Source organism: Gobius niger (assembly GCF_951799975.1).
Source record: "Gobius niger genome assembly, chromosome: 8".
NCBI lineage: Eukaryota > Metazoa > Chordata > Actinopteri > Gobiiformes > Gobiidae > Gobius > Gobius niger.
In genome coordinates, this window is record NC_136859.1 from 31,118,660 (window position 1) to 31,135,239 (window position 16,580).

The 16,580-nt window shown below is 43.3% G+C and overlaps 1 protein-coding gene across 1 annotated transcript; it reads right to left on the minus strand.

Moving 5' to 3' along the window:
- Positions 1 to 148: 148 nt before the first annotated feature.
- Positions 149 to 16,130, minus strand: LOC306967013 (myelin-associated glycoprotein-like). Its single transcript, XM_079561891.1, has 10 exons — positions 16,032 to 16,130; positions 12,697 to 13,047; positions 11,406 to 11,702; positions 8,049 to 8,306; positions 5,153 to 5,416; positions 3,242 to 3,508; positions 1,226 to 1,522; positions 1,055 to 1,145; positions 508 to 577; positions 149 to 420 (listed from the first exon to the last, which is right to left on the minus strand). The coding sequence occupies exons 1-10, from the start codon at positions 16,075 to 16,077 to the stop codon at positions 166 to 168; spliced, it is 2,196 nt and encodes a 731-aa protein (XP_079418017.1). The 5' UTR covers positions 16,078 to 16,130; the 3' UTR covers positions 149 to 165.
- Positions 16,131 to 16,580: the final 450 nt, after the last annotated feature.

The following is a 16,580-nucleotide window of genomic DNA, read 5'->3' on the forward strand; positions in this document are numbered from 1 at the left end:
GTCAAAATGATCAATTGTATCAAGATTGTAAATTACCAGGAAACATTGTTAGCATTTTCTGTGTAACATAATGGAAATAAGGCACTGTATGTCACCGTGCTACTTTCATCCTATTACCAATGTTACAACTGTGCCAAAAAGGTCTGTATGGTTTGTTTCTACTCATTATCCCAAAGCCTCGTCACAGACCTGTCCATTGATACCATTGACCTCTTTAGTTTGATCAGAATGTATGTCCGACCTCATTTCTTCATCGCCTTCGTGTCCCTCATGACTGGAGGGTTGAGGAATATCTTCAACTGCCTTCGACTCGAATGCAGCTCCTTCACAGCTGTGGTACACCGGGTCCACCTCCTCAGTGTCCTGTGGGCCTTTCAGTGCTCCGTTCACCCGGGTCAGAGGCTCTTTGGGAAAACTCACCTGGGAACAAAGCACTGGTGTAAGACTGTACAATACGTTTGGACACTGGTATTTTATGTTGTATGCAGCAGCTTCTTAGAAACTCACCTCATGACCAACGATAGTGTCTGTCGATTCTCTGACCTTCTGGTATGGTAACTGGCTGTGTTTACGTTTTCTGAAATCCACAACAAAAAACACACATTCTTTATTATTTTGCCAATCATTGTTATTTAATTCTGCACTTCCGAAATAGGTCAACATTGAGTTGAGTTGTGCCTGTGCAAATGAGGGAGAAAGAGTGCAAGTTGGGACAAGTTTCTCAGTATTTTAAGCCCCTTCAAACACCACAGCAGCAACAGCAGATGCAGTTCAGACCTGCACTGTTTGGTCCACTTTAAACGGATCAGGGTTCGTTCTGAACGCTGGTACGGATTTTTTATGCAGGTGTGAATACAACAAACGAATCCTGTCAGCCTCAGCGGTGGCACTGTGTGAATGTAACAGCCACATAATTGTCTGGCAGATACGTTTGTAGATGTTTGACACTTCCAGCAATGCACAATGAAAATTCTGGAATACGAAAGTATGTCCCCCACAAGGCTGTGTGTCCTGATCCTTCCTATTTCCGAGGCTTAAACAAATCATCACTGACCTGCAAAAGAAGAGCAGCAGCGGGAGGCAGACGACACACATCCCCATCGCTCCAGCGACAGAACCAACCAGCACAGACAAGGTATGGAGTCCTGGAGAGACCAAAATACACATTACACACATGGACTTTACATACATTTTCAAAAAGTGGCCCTTGAGCTCGTAACCCTACCCAGCTGAGCGTGGCTTGACGACACGTTGTAGACCAAACTGTCCTTTCCCAGTGCGTTCAGGCTGTGGCAGACCAGCGAGGGCATGCCCCGGTCCAGAGCGTGCAGAGTGATGGTGCTCCTCGCTCGGACGACGCTCACCTGTTCCGCTGTGATGGGGGTGAGGGCCGAGTGGTTCACCCTGCCCCCGGACAACTCCCACAGCAGCGAGGGCCCCGGGTTCCCCTGACTGTCACACGTGCAGCGGATCAGGGACAGGGTCTTCACACAGCGGGACGAGGGGAGGATCTCTGGAGGAACTGGAGGAAGAGGGCAACAAAGGGCACAGGTTTGGAGCTCTTATCATCAAAGAGCTCTTATATCTAGCAAGATCAAATGGCCAATATTAATCATATTTTAGGGACCCCTTGTGGTTGATATGACTGAGTTCTCTTTACCTTCTCTCACATGTGTACGGTGTACCTACATATGTGCAGATACAGGTTCTTGTCAAATCCACTAAATGTCAAAGCTCTTGTCTACCTTAGCAGAGATTATCGGTACAATCGAGATGTCCAATTTCACATAGCAGCTTATTTGAACTTTTCTAAAAGATTTTCTAAACAATCAGCCACCGTAGTTTTTAAAAACATGTCCTCACGCAGCTCTGGAATATGTCGCACTGTTTGCAGCCGTCTTAAAAAACCAGTGAAAGTGGCATTTGTGGTGCTGGAACATGCAATGTTTGTGTGGCATTATCAGTTTTATCTAAATGCATTTTATTGAACTGATTTATTTTAATTAAAGAAACGGTCAGCAGATGGCGCTAGTGCATGCTTTGCCTGTCTTCCTTGTGATTCAATTAGTGTGTATTGGTGGCTCCGACCCAGTGGCAGAGAAGTCGCAATTGGGATTTTCTAGTCAGAGACACCAGGGGGAGATTTAAGACCCCTCCAATCATCCCATAACACGTGTATTGCCCCCAGAGGGACTACGAAAAGGATTTATTAAGGTAACCAAGTTACTTAGTACTGCTTTAAATATTGGTTTGGCCGCTAACACACGGTTTATTTTAGCGTCGCAGGTGGTTGAGAGCCTCAGCACGCACCACCCCATGGCGTCCATCGCTCTCTCGGTGTGTTGTGGTCCGGGGTCTGCTGGGGTCCTCGCGTGGTGTAGCCGGGGTGCTATTGAAGCACCAGGCCGGCCAAGGGGGGTGAGATGTGGGTGCGCGACGGTAGGATCCACCTTGCCTCGTGGTTAGCCCTCTTTTAAAGTAGCTTAACTATTCATAAACTAACCTCTGTTTAATTTAGGTGGACCCAATGGGCGATGCTGCCGTCTTGTTTCCATTGCATTTTATGATCTAAATCTGTTAATGGATATTTGTAACTCAGTAATTTGTACAATCTGTGTTTAAACGAAAACCAAACATGAACCAACTATGTGTTCAAGCTGTGAGCCAAATGAAAGCTACGGTGAACTAACGATTGTAACGAAATCTGTGAAATGAAATGACTACTGTAAGCAAAAGTATGAAACAAAAATCCGAACGCTACAAACGCAACACAGAAATAAAGTGACAGTTAAAGGAACATGCTGCCTCTGTCCTTTTGGTTCAAAGTACCTGTGTGCCTTAAAGCACATTATTTTAGTTACACTAGATGGCATTGTCTTGGCTTTTAAAATTAGAAATTACCACCACCATTTGTAATACTACATTTGGAACAGGCTCTTGGACTAAAGCTGGGCTTACACTGTCACATTTTTGGGGTGATTTTGAACATGCCAACCTTCAAAAATGTTAGATTGTGAGGTGAATTATATCTATTTTAACATCGTGGGTTACTTCTCTTCTCTTTCTGTTTGTATTGCACAAGAATTGACTTTTTGGGATCTAGCCTAGCACCACTCTAGCCGATATAGCCAATGAGCACAGGCCATCTTGAATATCCCAGTGTAACAGGCCAAATTAACCCCCGTCCAGATTAAACCCGGATATAGTTTGAAAAGTGAAACAAATGAAAGTAGTGCTTTACATGTGACGTTGATGCTGATGGGCTGGGAGAACTCCGCCCCGTGGTCATTGAGCGCTCCGCAGTAGTACTGGTCCTCTGACAGCCTGGTCACATCAACGCTGTAGTCGCTCCCATGTCCCACCAAGGCCCTGAGTCGCCCGGACACTCTGTACCAGGTAAAGTTCACGGAGCCGGGGTTAGCATCGGTGGAACAGGACAGAGTCACCGAGCTGCCCTCCTCCACCGGACCAGAGGGGGCGCTGGACACCGCGGTCTTCTTTGGAGGATCTGGAGTAGATCAGAACACAGTTTATGTGTTGCATATTTAACAACCTGTGACTTTTTCAGGGAGTGTGGTTGATAATTGTTTCACTGGTTTAAAACGTTTTAGGGAAACATTGTCAACAGAGGGCAGCAGAGTAAACTTCATGTCCTTTTTATGCTCGCTACTGCCCCCTTCTGGTCTAACGCATAACTGCAGTTTCTATATTAAGGCACTTCAGACCCAAATCAACAACATTTTGAGTTTTTAACATCAACAACATTTTTAAACTCTGTATAGTCCCTTTAACAAGCTCAAGATTGTATATTTAAGTTAGATAAGAGAAAATAAAAAAGAAAGACAACAGAAACTCGATTCCTTTTAAGCGCACATCATTAAGATTAATATAGTTATCATGAGCACCAATACAATATATTTCATGAATAAATGCAGAGTGTGTTATGTATTATTCATGCACATTGACACAAGTAATGCTACATGGGTTGTGATGATGATGATGGTGATGATGATGGTGACGATGACGATGACGACGATGACGACGATGATGATGGTGATGATGATGATGACGATGATGACGATGACGATGATGATTGTGATTATGAATAACAGTAATACTAACTGTGTCATAAATAACGCATAAGGAAAAAAAAACACAAAAAAATAAATGTATACACTTGTTATAAAGTGTAACATACTGTGATTGTTGACTTAATGTAATGCATTGTTGCATTTGATGTAAATATGTAACCATATGTTATTATTGCAACCACATTATTATTGAAGTGAATAGGGGGTGGGAGTTAATAAGCTTGTCTTCTTCCCACTCCTTTTCGAGCTAGAATGCTGTTGTTTTTTTGTAATTATTATTATTTTTTTTCTCGCTTTTGTGTCTGTTTTGTGTAGCTCGAAATAAAATACTCAATCAAAGTTATAAATAGACACTTTCATGATTGTCATGTTAAACAAAAGCCTTAAATGATACAGACTAAGGGCAACAACAGTGTTAGTGCTACTACTAACAGTGACAGTGAGGAGAATATACCGACAGAAATGTGATCATACTAATCTTGTGATTCTGGCATGAAGAAAGAAACACAATTGTACAGCGACAAGAACATGCTTTGTCTGAGAGTATTGGCACTCCAATAACGTACGACTGAAGTGTATGGACAGATAGAGCCAAGACTTTTCAGCCTGAACTTGTCTTTCTCCACGTCCGGTGACATCTTGCTGAGAGCACAATTGTTTGCAGTCACACAGAGAAAATAAAACAGTGCATTATGTGGAACAGAGGTCCTCACATCCCACAATGCAACAGTGTCCGTGTGCAGACAGGCAGGCCACGTCATGTCTGTAGGCTCACAGCTGGGCTCACAGCAGCAGAGGAGTGGAGTCTCTCTATGTTGAATGGAATGGAATTGAAGATAACCTATAACCTTGTATCGTCCTCGTATGCAGACTTTGGAGATGAACCACAATCTGGACTTTCTCAATCTGTTTTTTATGTTTCGTCAATAGCCATTCATAGCTTCCGACGCATGAAATTTGAAAAGAACTTTGAAATAAAACATTGCACTTACAAACAAGTCCGGTGTCCAAATAGGTATTTATTTTGCGTGTGGTCAATCGTGGACATTCTGCATACTCACACTGGACGTCCAGCTGAAAGGCGTCAGACTTGTCGCGTCCCAGCTGGTTCCAGGCCTCGCAGTGGTACTCTCCGCTGTGGTTGTGGTCGGCCACCTCCCAGACCAGGACGGCCCCCCTCACCTCTGCGCTCACCTGCCCGTCTTTGAACCAGGAGTAGTGGGTCAGCGGGGGGTTGGAGCGGCTCTCGCAGAGCAGGGACACTGAGCTGCCCTCCAGCACTGTGCCGGGGGGGTCCGCCTCTATGGACGTGTTCTTTGGAGGAACTGGGGGGGGGGGGGAGGAGATAAAGAGATTTCATAATAGTGGAGGTGTTCAGTCCTCACTGTCAGAGCCAATGAAGATCCATGGAAACTAAACTACTTACTACATGTTTCACCTCTAGCATCATCGACTTGTATGACTCAGTCTGATAAAGCTTCTTTACAAAGTCAGGTGATTATCAAAGGGAGCTATACTTTGAGCTGCACATCTCTGCAACTAGAAGTTAAAAGCCCTTCCCTATCGCATCAGATAACTATCTTTAAGTTGAGGGCGCAAATACAACATCAGCGCGCGCATTACACAGGGATCGAGGGCGCGTGCACTAAAAGTGAGCACAAAAACTATAACAGAGGCTGATGTGTCTTCATACGCCCGGTGTTTGCATTTCAGCTGCTGTTTTCAGCCCACTGCGCCCTCTCTCTTCCAAAGTTTGACCACTCGGGCTCCTTCTGAAACCATCAGATTGGTAAGAGCTCTTACGCCAAACCGGATGTGCGTCAGCGTCCGCCATGGCAAGTTGCTTCCGAATTGGTCTGTCAGTTAGGAAGTAGTTAGGAAAAGGAGCCTTGATGCTAACTATCATAGCCACTTTAGCATAGGGACCTCTGGTGCTAACTAACCGGTGATTAGGAGCTATGTGCCATCCCACAAGCCACTGCGCCAAACCCCCCCACCCCCCTCGCCCCCACCCTCGAGTGATTCATGCGCAACCACTGTTGATTGACAGGAGCACATTTAATAATAAAAATAATAATAATTAAAAAGTAAGATTCTGCACAAGCCAAACAGTGATAAATCCATGTTGTCATCCCCACAGCTCAGTCACATGTCAGTGTTAAAGAGGAAACTCAGGAAACAGATTAAATGCTTTTGTTTCATTTAGTAAAAAACTTAAGCCACATGGATCATTTGCATAATGTAGTTTTATGAAACAGCTGTTGAAATAAAATAACACTAAAGGGAAATGTTTGGATCATTTGGATTTATTTTTCTCCTTAAATGTCTTTGTTTGGACACTATGTTGTTGTTGACACTGTACACTAGGGGGCGACATGCACTTTTGTTTGGCCTCACTCCACCAATAACTTTAAAGAAGAAGAAAAACAGCTGTTGGTGATGTCACTTCCCTTTCCCCTGTTTAAGGACGGACGGATTGTTCAAATGCAGCTGAAGCTCTAGTTCCCTAACTGCATAAAGATCTAACAGTCGACCCCATGAAAGGTTAAGGAGTTAGTTGCCAGTGTTAGTGCTTAGAGGCTACAATTTGATGGTTTCAGACGCAGCCTCGGTTTTCTTCTTCATTCAGCACGTTACGTCATCAGAATAAGGCTGATCACAGTCGATCACAGATACTCAATGCAGATACAGTCTATGGACTGAACACGCAAACATACTGGATTTTTTACTCACAAAAAAGGCTTTATTACATTCCAACAACTACGTATTGTAGCCGAGGAGTAGTTAAGAATATTTCATTTTAATCTTTAATCCTTATAATATATAGCTATGTTTGAGCAAATCTGTTCAATCCATAGACTGTAGTAAAAATGGACGTCTTCTGCTCACTCCTCCCCGTTTACCAGAATGACCACGGCCGTGGGGCAATTCATGGTGGATTTACAGACTCCCCCTCCCCAGCTCTGACGAAGCATGTTCCTAAAAAGGACATAAGGGCGGGATCTTCACCGTAGACTCGGCCCCTGCGTGACGTGTAGCTCGCGCTGCTCCAATGCTAACAGTCCGACCCTCATTAAGTACGAGATTTCAAAAATTCTTCTTACGAAAACCAGCTTGGTTTCATATATTGTGATTAACCCAGCGTTATCTCAGGAGGAAGATCTAGCCTAGTCTAGTGTTGAAACAATTGAAACCAGGCTTTAAAGTAGTTTTTAACGTGTCTAAAGTCCAATGCTTTTCAATGGGGGCCTAGTGGCGATATGGAGGTACTACAGCAACGGCGGAGCAATGGTGGCCCCCACGTTTGTGGTCAAAAAAGCAGGGCAGCCAGCGGCCATTGGTTCAATCACACGGCTCTGCTCGCACTGGCCAATCAGATTGCAGAACATGGACTTCCTTTTTTTGTCCTATCATCATCGTCATCATCATTTATTATCATTATTTGTGTTATTTGTATTATTATTTTTAGTAGTAGTAGTAGTAGTAGTAGCATCATCTATTTTTTCCACATTTTATTTATAATATTTATTTACTACTTTTTTAACTATTTTAACGTATTAGGTGAAATATATCTGTACTGTTGTTTACTATATCTGTGATTAACTGGTCAGCCTTATTCTGATGACGTAACGTGCTGAATGAAGAAGAAAACTGAGTGGTCAAACTTTGTTAGAGCGAGGGCGCAGTGGCTGAAATGCAAACACCGGGCGCATGAAGACACATCAGCCTCTGTTATAGTTTTTGTGCTCACTTTTAGTGCATGCGCCCTCGATCCCTGTGTAATGCGCGCGTTGATGTTGCATTTGCGCCCTCAACTTAAAGATAGTTATCTGACGACATACTTCCCAGATTGTTTTATTACAAACAATGAAAGAGGAAATCACTAAATTCAAATATTCGTTGTGATCCAAAGTCATTCCTAACGTTCCTAACACATTTGTGTCATCCCACACTCACACTGCACATCTACCACGGCGACCGAGGAGTTCTGCTGTCCGCACTTGTTGCTGACTTGGCAGAAGAACTGGCTGTGAGCTTCTGAGGCCACGGTGGTGATGTTCTGCGCAGATCCCTCCTCTGTGATCTGACCTTCAGCCACCGAGTACCAGGAGAAGGAGCTCACAGCGGGGTTAGCACTGGCCACGCAGCTCAGGGTCACCGGGCTGCCCTCCCTCACAGGACCAGGGCTGAGCACGGACACGTTCTTCGGGGGATCTGGAGAAGAGGAAGACAATGTGCTTTCATAAATATTTACTGTGATATTTAGGTTGTCTACAATGATAAAGTGAAATAGATTTCCAATAACCATCATGTGACATTCTTCTATTAACTGACTATTTGGGCTTCTGTTTTCCCACTGCTGTATTAACCGTGGCATTAACAGTCGGTGCAATGTTGATACTTTTTCATTGGCGTGGCCCACTTTGCTACAGTCAGATTAGAATACTAAATTTGAGTAACTGTATTTCGGCACAGACTCTTTTCATGTAAGAGTATTTAGGATACAGTTACTTTCCAACAATCAAAGGAATACATTGCAGTACTCAGTCATTACATTTCAGCATGGCGCCTTCACTTTTCATCAGGTTCAATAGTTTGGGAGGTTTTCACAGCTGCCAGACCCTCTCACCAGAAAACCTACAAAACAATTGATGCTGGAGCGTTGTGATCGAAAGTGAAGGCGTCATGCTGACCACTCATACAGCTGCTGGGTCACTACAAGGTCAAATACAACTCTATTTTCACATAAAAAGTTCCATAAGGCACCTTTATTAATAAAGAAAGATCAAAACAGGGAAGTGTTAAAGGAACAGGCCAAAGATGTTGTTAGCATTTGGCCTCCCCCAGTATATTCCAATGGCTCCAAACGAGGATGAAGTTGGAAGCGACCACGCTCTTCCACGGGCACAAAGACCAGACAGGTACGCATCAGCTCAGCTAAGCTCAGGTAAGAACATATCTCAGTATGGCCTGTTCATTTAAGCTCTCTGTCTCACTTTTCATTATCAATGATCTGTCTCTCCTCCAAAACACAAATAAAGGTTTAAAGCTCCTCGCTTCTCGGTTCATGCAAACACATGTGCACCATGCGTCATGTGATGAGTTTGTATTCAGAATACAGTACTGGGATTGAACGGAATATGTTACAAAATACTAGTATTCAGTATTCTACATACAAATTCAAAATATTCTCCCCAACACTACAGTATCTAAAGGTAGTACCAAGGCAAAATCCTCACAGTGGTTTGAGCACAAACTGGTGAAGTAAATGTATAGCTTGTGCTCATTTATGGCCATTTTCCCCACATTTGTTTTTAAATTGTTGACTTATTATATGTAAAACGGTTATGAACTTGATTTCCAACTGCCTTAGCCCCTCTTTTTGGGGTGGTCCAGGGACCCCACACTACGTACATTTCAACCCTGTGAAGGACTGCACTGCAAAAAGTATTTAGCTAGATCAGTATAAACATCTCAATTTGAGCATAATAATCCAAATTTTAGTTGTTTTGACTAGTTAAGAAGTTCTTGGGCATTTGTCCTGGATTATTTCACTTGTTCTTAGATGTTTCTGACTCGTTTCGATACATTTCGTCCTTATTTCAGGTCATTTTTTTTGCCAATGGGGAAAGAAAATTGGTCTTATCTCATTGGCAACTTTACTTTCTTATTTCAAGTGAGATTTACCCTAGAACTGGTCTGAAATGTCCTCAAACAAGAAAAGTAAACTTGGTCCGATCAGGAAAAATGTCTAAATGAGTGAAAACCGCTCAAAACAAGATACATTTCCTCAAATCAAGTCATTTAAGCCAATGCTTGATATTTACTTTTTGTAGTGTGGGAGGCTAAAACTTTGATGTGAATGGCATTAATCCTCTTCTGACCTTAAATCTTTGAGTCTTTTTATTTTGGCCTCGATGTTTTTGTCCCTCTCGACCTTCGCCTTGTAGTCCGTTCAGGTATTTTACTGCTTTTTCTCTTGCGTGTCACATACTGGTGAAGTAAATGTATAGCTTGTGCTTATTTATGGCCATTTTCCCCACATTTGTTTTTAAATTGTTGACTTATTATATGTAAAACGGTTATGAACTTGATTTCCAACTGCCTTAGCCCCAATTTTTTGGGGTGGTCCAGGGACCCCACACTACGCTGCTGTTTTGACTCAACATAAACACTTTTACATTTCACTATATACAGGGAATAGTTCCCATGGTAAATGGCAAATGGACTCAACTTACTGTATATAGGGCTTTTCTACCTTCATCAGCCCCAAAGCGCTTTACAGTAAGGAACCAGTCACCCATTCACACTGTCATTCACACACCAATGTACGCAGGCACTGGAGGCAGGGTGAAGTGTCTTGCCCAAGGACACAACGACAGTGTGCATTTGCGGGAGCTGGGATTCAAACCCATGACCTCCCGATCACGAGATGACCTGCTCTACCCAATGGGCGCTGGCTGCTCTGCTTTATGACCACGACACTGGGGGCCGCCATTGCTGTAGTACCTCCATATCGCCACTAGGCCCCCATTGAAAAGCATTGGAGTTTATTATTATTATTATAAATTGGTTTTATATACCGCTTCTCTGGACACTCAAAGACGCTTTACATTGCACTATTCGTCCACTCCATACTCGGTGGTGGTAAGCTACTATTGTAGCCACAGCTGCCCTGGGGTAGACTGACGGAAGCGAGGCAACCAGTCTGCGCTATTGGCCCCTCTGACCACCACCAACCACTCACTCACACACTCACACACTCACTCACTCACACACTCACTCACACACTCACTCACACACTGTGTTACCAAACGGTCTCCCATCCAAGTACCGACCAGGCCCTTCCTTGCTTAGCAAAGGCGGTGTGGAGTTTAGAAAACAACTTTAACGCCTGGTTTCTAGACTAGGCTAGATATTCCTCCTGAGATAACGCTGGGTTAGTCACAATATATGAAACCAGGCTGGTTTTCGTAAGAAGAATTTTTGAATTCTCGTACTTAATGAGGCTCGGACTGTTAGCATTGGAGCAGCGCGAGCTACACGTCACGCAAGGGCCGAGTTTACAGTGAAGATCCCGCCCTTATGCCCTTTTTAGGAACATGCTTCGTCAGAGCTGGGGAAGGGAAACCCGCCATGAATTCCCCCACCGTGGTCATTATGGTAAACGGGGAGGAGTGAGCAGAAGACGTCCATTATTTTTTACAGTCTATAGCTCTACCACTTGCGCCACCGTCATACATACATACTGTACATAGTTACAATTTCATATTTTATGTCTATTACATCAATACAAATGTGCGTTTCACTCACAGAGCACATGCAGAGTCAGACTGGTCTCATACAGCAGCTCGGTGTGGACGGCGGCTCGCCTGTAGAGGGCGCTGCAGGAGACTGTCGCTCCGTTATGCTGGTGAGAGGCTGAGAAGCTCATCACAGACGACGCAAGTCCCCCCTCAGAACTCCTCACCACCTCCCCTAAGACCGGGCTCCAGTCCAGGACGGGAGCCTCAGAGGGACACGGGGCAACGGCGGAACAGCTGAGCGTCACCTGCGACCCCTCCTCCACCTCCAGCTGGGACGGACTCAGGGTTGGTTTGGGCAGGGCATCTGGGGCGACGAGAAGGGGAAATGGAACGTTCATCCAAAGCACTTCATCAAGGGACATTCTTTTCATACTCGGAGCCACAGTGCTTGTGCCCCGTGGTTCCCAACCTTTTGTGTCTCGCTTTTTTGTACGGGATGTCCTAAGCCGATATTCAGTATCGGTATCGGTAGCTGATCCAGGCATTTTTTAGGGTATCAGATCGGATTTTGTCACTGGATTGGGGCCGTTAAAGCTGCAGCGGGTCTGGCCAGCAAGTTTACAACAGCACTGTGGGGAACCTGCAGGCTGGAGCTGCTGCAGGTTCAAGACCACAGCCAAAAATGCTATCGCTGCTTCTCGAAAACTCACTCTTAAAGAAGGGGTATTATGCTTTTCTCAATCACATAGCACCAGTCTATATCTCACTACAATGATGACCAAACCTTCTGTTGGTCTGTAAATGCAGTAAATTAGAATAACTGCCTTGTATAAAATTGCTCTCTCAAAATGGCTGTAGTGAATGTCTTGAAATAGGCCTCTGTCTCTTTAAGAACCTCTGACTCTTTCCGACACGCCCCCTCCACACGCTGTCTGTGGCATCAGTGGGGAGGGGGCTCTGCTGAGGAGCAGTGGTCGGTTACTCGGCTGGTGACGAAAGCTCGGATGCGTCTCCAGGAGGTGGGGGCGTTCCTAGGAGGACTCAGGCAAACCTATCCCTAAAATGGCCGCCATCAGAGTTTTGACAGATTACTCAAAAATACGTGAATGTGCCAAGGCAACACTTCAGGCATGTTTTTAACGAGGGAATGACAGAATAACATGATGTAAAGCTTGAAAAAGTCGATTTTGCATAATACCCCCCCTTTAACAATCTGCAGCCGTTAAAAAAATGCTAATATCAGAGAAAAGATCTGCTCCCTGGTCTTGCACAGGCCCTAAACATCATGCAAGAGACCTGAAGTTGAAACCTGACCTGAGTTGAAACTATAATATATATTTTTTTCGTTGCTCCGTTACCTTGAATCCTAACGTGCACGCTGTCGTAGAAGTTGAACTTGAGCGAGTCACACTCCAGTCTGAAGTAGTAGTCGTCGTAGTGGTGCGGCGGCAGGTTGTAGAGGACGGTGCCACAGTCTCTCTCCTGCAGGTTGCCGGTTAGATTCCCCTGGAGCAGGTTGGCGGCCGCCCCGGAGTGGAACACCTGCGTGCGGCTCCAGCTCCCTCGCTTCCACACGGCCTGGCAGGAGCCGTCCAGCTGCGGCTCGAACTCCGGGGGCAGAGTGAAGGAGCAGGGGAGCAGCACACAGGAGCTGGACAGGCCCACCACCTGACGGGGCATGTCCACCGCCCAGTGCTGGCACGGGCGCGCTGAGGGCGGGGGGCAACAGAGTCAGGACATTTAACATGACCTCGAAACCCCCAACTTGACCAAACCATTCTCTCAAGTTCTATTTTATGCTTTCAGAGTTTTTTGTGTCGTGTTTTCATTGAATTGTTTGTTGCACTTTTGTTTACCGCCTGTGCACCAGTGCAATGCCTCATTTGAAAGCTAAGACCTTGTAGTTTCTGAAAATATGTGTAAGATCTGTGCGAGTAAAACGTTGCTTGCAGGTAACTAGCAATTGTCCAAAAAAAAAAAAAATCTAAAATCTAAAAATCTTTTTTTTGTTTTAATGGTTTGGATGTGTGCATCTGTAGAGAACCGAAGCAGAATATATTTACACTGCGGCGTGTCAGAAATGTCAACATATGTCCTTAATATAATCAATTAAAGCCAATGTCAGCTTAAAGGGATATTTCAGGATTTTTGACATAGGGCCTCATTTCCTAGTTATCCAGAGTGTTGTTGATTTCTGGAGATATTTTTTTTTGGAATTCATGCAGTTCTTATATTTGACGGGTTTCGTGGTGCTAGGCTAATGCAAGGCTAGCACATTTCTATGGTATCAGCTAGCCTGCATTAAAAACAGTCTGACCTGCTCCATAGAGCACCTGAGGCAAATCACTTACAACACCAGACTAACCATATAAATGTCTGTGTCCATAGGATAATGTTTGGAATATAACTGACCTTGCATCACATGAATGATCGCATTTTGAGGGACTATTTTCTGGTAGGGATGGGTGGATCGATACCAAAGTATCGATATATCGATACAAAACGTCTACTTTTTAAGTATCGATATTGGGCAAAAAGTATCGATACTAATTTGCATATGTAAAAGGAAGGCGGGGCAGCAATTGTCAACACAAAAGGATGATTTATTTCTTTGTTCTGAGCCAAAACAGTCACAACAGCAAAGGATTGAACTGAGCCAGGCATATCACTCTGGTTTAGGTTCTGTTTGTCATTTAAGTATTAATTTTAAATGTTGTTTATGTATTTAATTTCACATAAGCCATAACCAGTTAAAGTAATATAATTTTAATTGACCAATTAATTATATAAAACAACCAGTTTTAGAAATTTGTTTGATTGAAATACATTCACCCATATGAAATGACCAGTATCGGCATCGGTATCAGTATCGACAAAAAAGACCCCAAAAGTATCGGTATCGAATCGATTCCAAAAAATGTGGTATCGCCCATCCCTGTTTTCTGGCAGATCACTCCACCGCTGCGTAGTTTATACAAACACGAAGCTGCTGCTGCTCAAATATAAGGTATTTGAAATGCAAAATGGTTAAAATTATTCTATGGACACAGACATTTATATGGTTAGTCTGGTGTTATAAGTGATGTTTTTAATGTTTAATGTTTTTAATGCAGGCTAGCTGATATCGTAGAAATGCGCTAGCCTTGCATTAGCCTAGCCTAGCACCACGAAACTCTTCAAACATAAGAACTGCATGAATTACAAAACAAAAAAATATCTCCAGGCACCAGCAACACTCTGGATAACTAGGAAATGAGGCCCTGTGTCAAAAACCCTGAAATATCCCTTTAAGTTATGCCTGCAGTCTGGCCATGAACACTAGATGGCGCCATGCATAAGGTGAATAACGTCACAGCTGCAGAGTGCTATGTCATTTGGATTATTATTCTATTACAGTCACAAGCATTTTCTTTTCCTTGAAATGTTGTCTTGATCAGTGACTTTAACATAATTGTATGTACTTTAATTAGCGTTGGGACTCTTTGTATTACATTGTAATTAATTAATCACAATTAATGGCATTTAAGCATCATTTATTTCTGGGTTGTATTTATTTGAGATGCTTCTTTGTATTTCCCTACAGTTTAACTTGCCTTCATGCAGATGTGAGGCCTGTGTGATCATTTCAAACTCTTCAAAGACAAAAGCAGCTTGATTTATTTTGGAGAATTATCTTTTTGAATAAGTTTATGTCGGTTTAACTGTGTGAATAAACAGGTTTGACAGTAAAATTGCTTTTGGCTTTACACCATGTGTGTGCCGCTAAAGAAAAGTGCGATTCATATTTTTAACCTCTTAACTCCCGCCTGAACTGAGAGCCTTTTCCCAGTTCAGCTTTACCCAAATCCTGTAGGCCAGTGTAACACCTCATTTGAAAGCTAAGATCTACAAAACTCATCTAAATGGATCTTTTTCCTCACGCCATCAGATTTTTTTTCCCAGCATTTTTTGGGGTATTCAACTCATTTTGTAACTTTTTTGTAATTTTCTTTCACTTTTTGTCACATTTTTGTCAAATTTTTGACATTTTTGGCACTTTTTCATCACTTTTCGTCACTTTTTGTAATTTTTTGGTCATTTTTTAAAATACACATTTGTCATTTTTTCATCACTTCTTTGTCAACATTTTCTCACTTTTTTCTGACATTTTTGGGACTTTTTTATCACTTTTTGTCACTTTTTGTAATTTTTCGGTCAAATTTTTTTTGACATTTTCTGTGGCATTTTTGTCACATGTGTCATTTTTTGTCATTTTTTAATCATTTTTATCATTTGTTGTCACATTTTTGTCATTTTTGTCATCACCTTTTTGTCAAAATGTTCACACTTTTTTGTCACATCTTCATCATTGTTTTCGTCTCAGTTCTGTCGCTATTTTCACACCTTTTTTCCAGAAGCTTTTGGACTGGGGGCAAAGTCAAATTGGAGAAAACGTGCTCGGTTCAGGTGGGAGTTAAGGGGTTAATCGCATTAAAACCTTATGTCATGAATTAATCGGAATTCACTGCAAAAAGTCACGGCCCTAACTTGACTCTTGAATACATTCCTTTTGTCTTGTAAAGCACTAGAAACTGTGCTCTACAAATAACCTTGCCCAACACCTTAAAAAGCCTTCACGCATCACAGGTTAAATCATATTTCTTCCCATCTGCTGCTAAAATATGAATACTTATCCTACATGATTCTCATTTACCTGGCAGCAGGCAGCTCAGCAGCAGCACCTGAAGAACCCTGGTCATGCTTCGGACAGTGCAGGTTACCTAGAGGGACTGGTTGGTTGATAGGTCGAATGGAGTGATGTAAAAAAAACACCTAAAATAGCAGTAATCCGACAGAGCACTGAGTCCGTACTGTATGTACTGGGTCTGGTCAGTGTGAGAGAGGGTGGCACGTCCAGTGTGGATTATTGTGGGGGGGACACAAGGCAAAACAAGTGCCCCTCTCTCCACACAGCACTGGACTCTGAATATACTTCCACTGCACAGGACACAGGGGACACTTGTTCTCCTAGGGGACAGTAGAGCGCTACAGGAACTGAAAGATGAACTTTGGAGCACAAATCAAACACTTTCCCACAGTTAAAGTGAACTGGGTAGAGACTAGTTGAGTATCAGATATACCGTAAATGCTCTAATACTGGCCTGTATTCCATTAGCGGCCGGGGCTCTAACAGAGGTTGGGTTCGCGGCTGGCGGAGGCAAATTAAAGCCGGTCTCTAAAACAGGCCGGGGCTTTTATTAGA

What these genes read in the sequence shown, in the direction of transcription:
- LOC306967013 (XM_079561891.1), bottom strand. Translation starts at nt 16,077, where the DNA reads ATGACCAGGGTTCTTCAGGTGCTGCTGCTGAGCTGCCTGCTGCCAG. An exon ending in TCTGACTCTGCATGTGCTCT is followed by an intron (nt 8,307 to 11,405) that starts GTGAGTGAAACG and finishes CCTCTTCTCCAG; the next exon opens with ATCCCCCGAAGAACGTGTCC. An exon ending in CTGCTGCTCTTCTTTTGCAG is followed by an intron (nt 578 to 1,054) that starts GTCAGTGATGAT and finishes TGTGGATTTCAG; the next exon opens with AAAACGTAAACACAGCCAGT.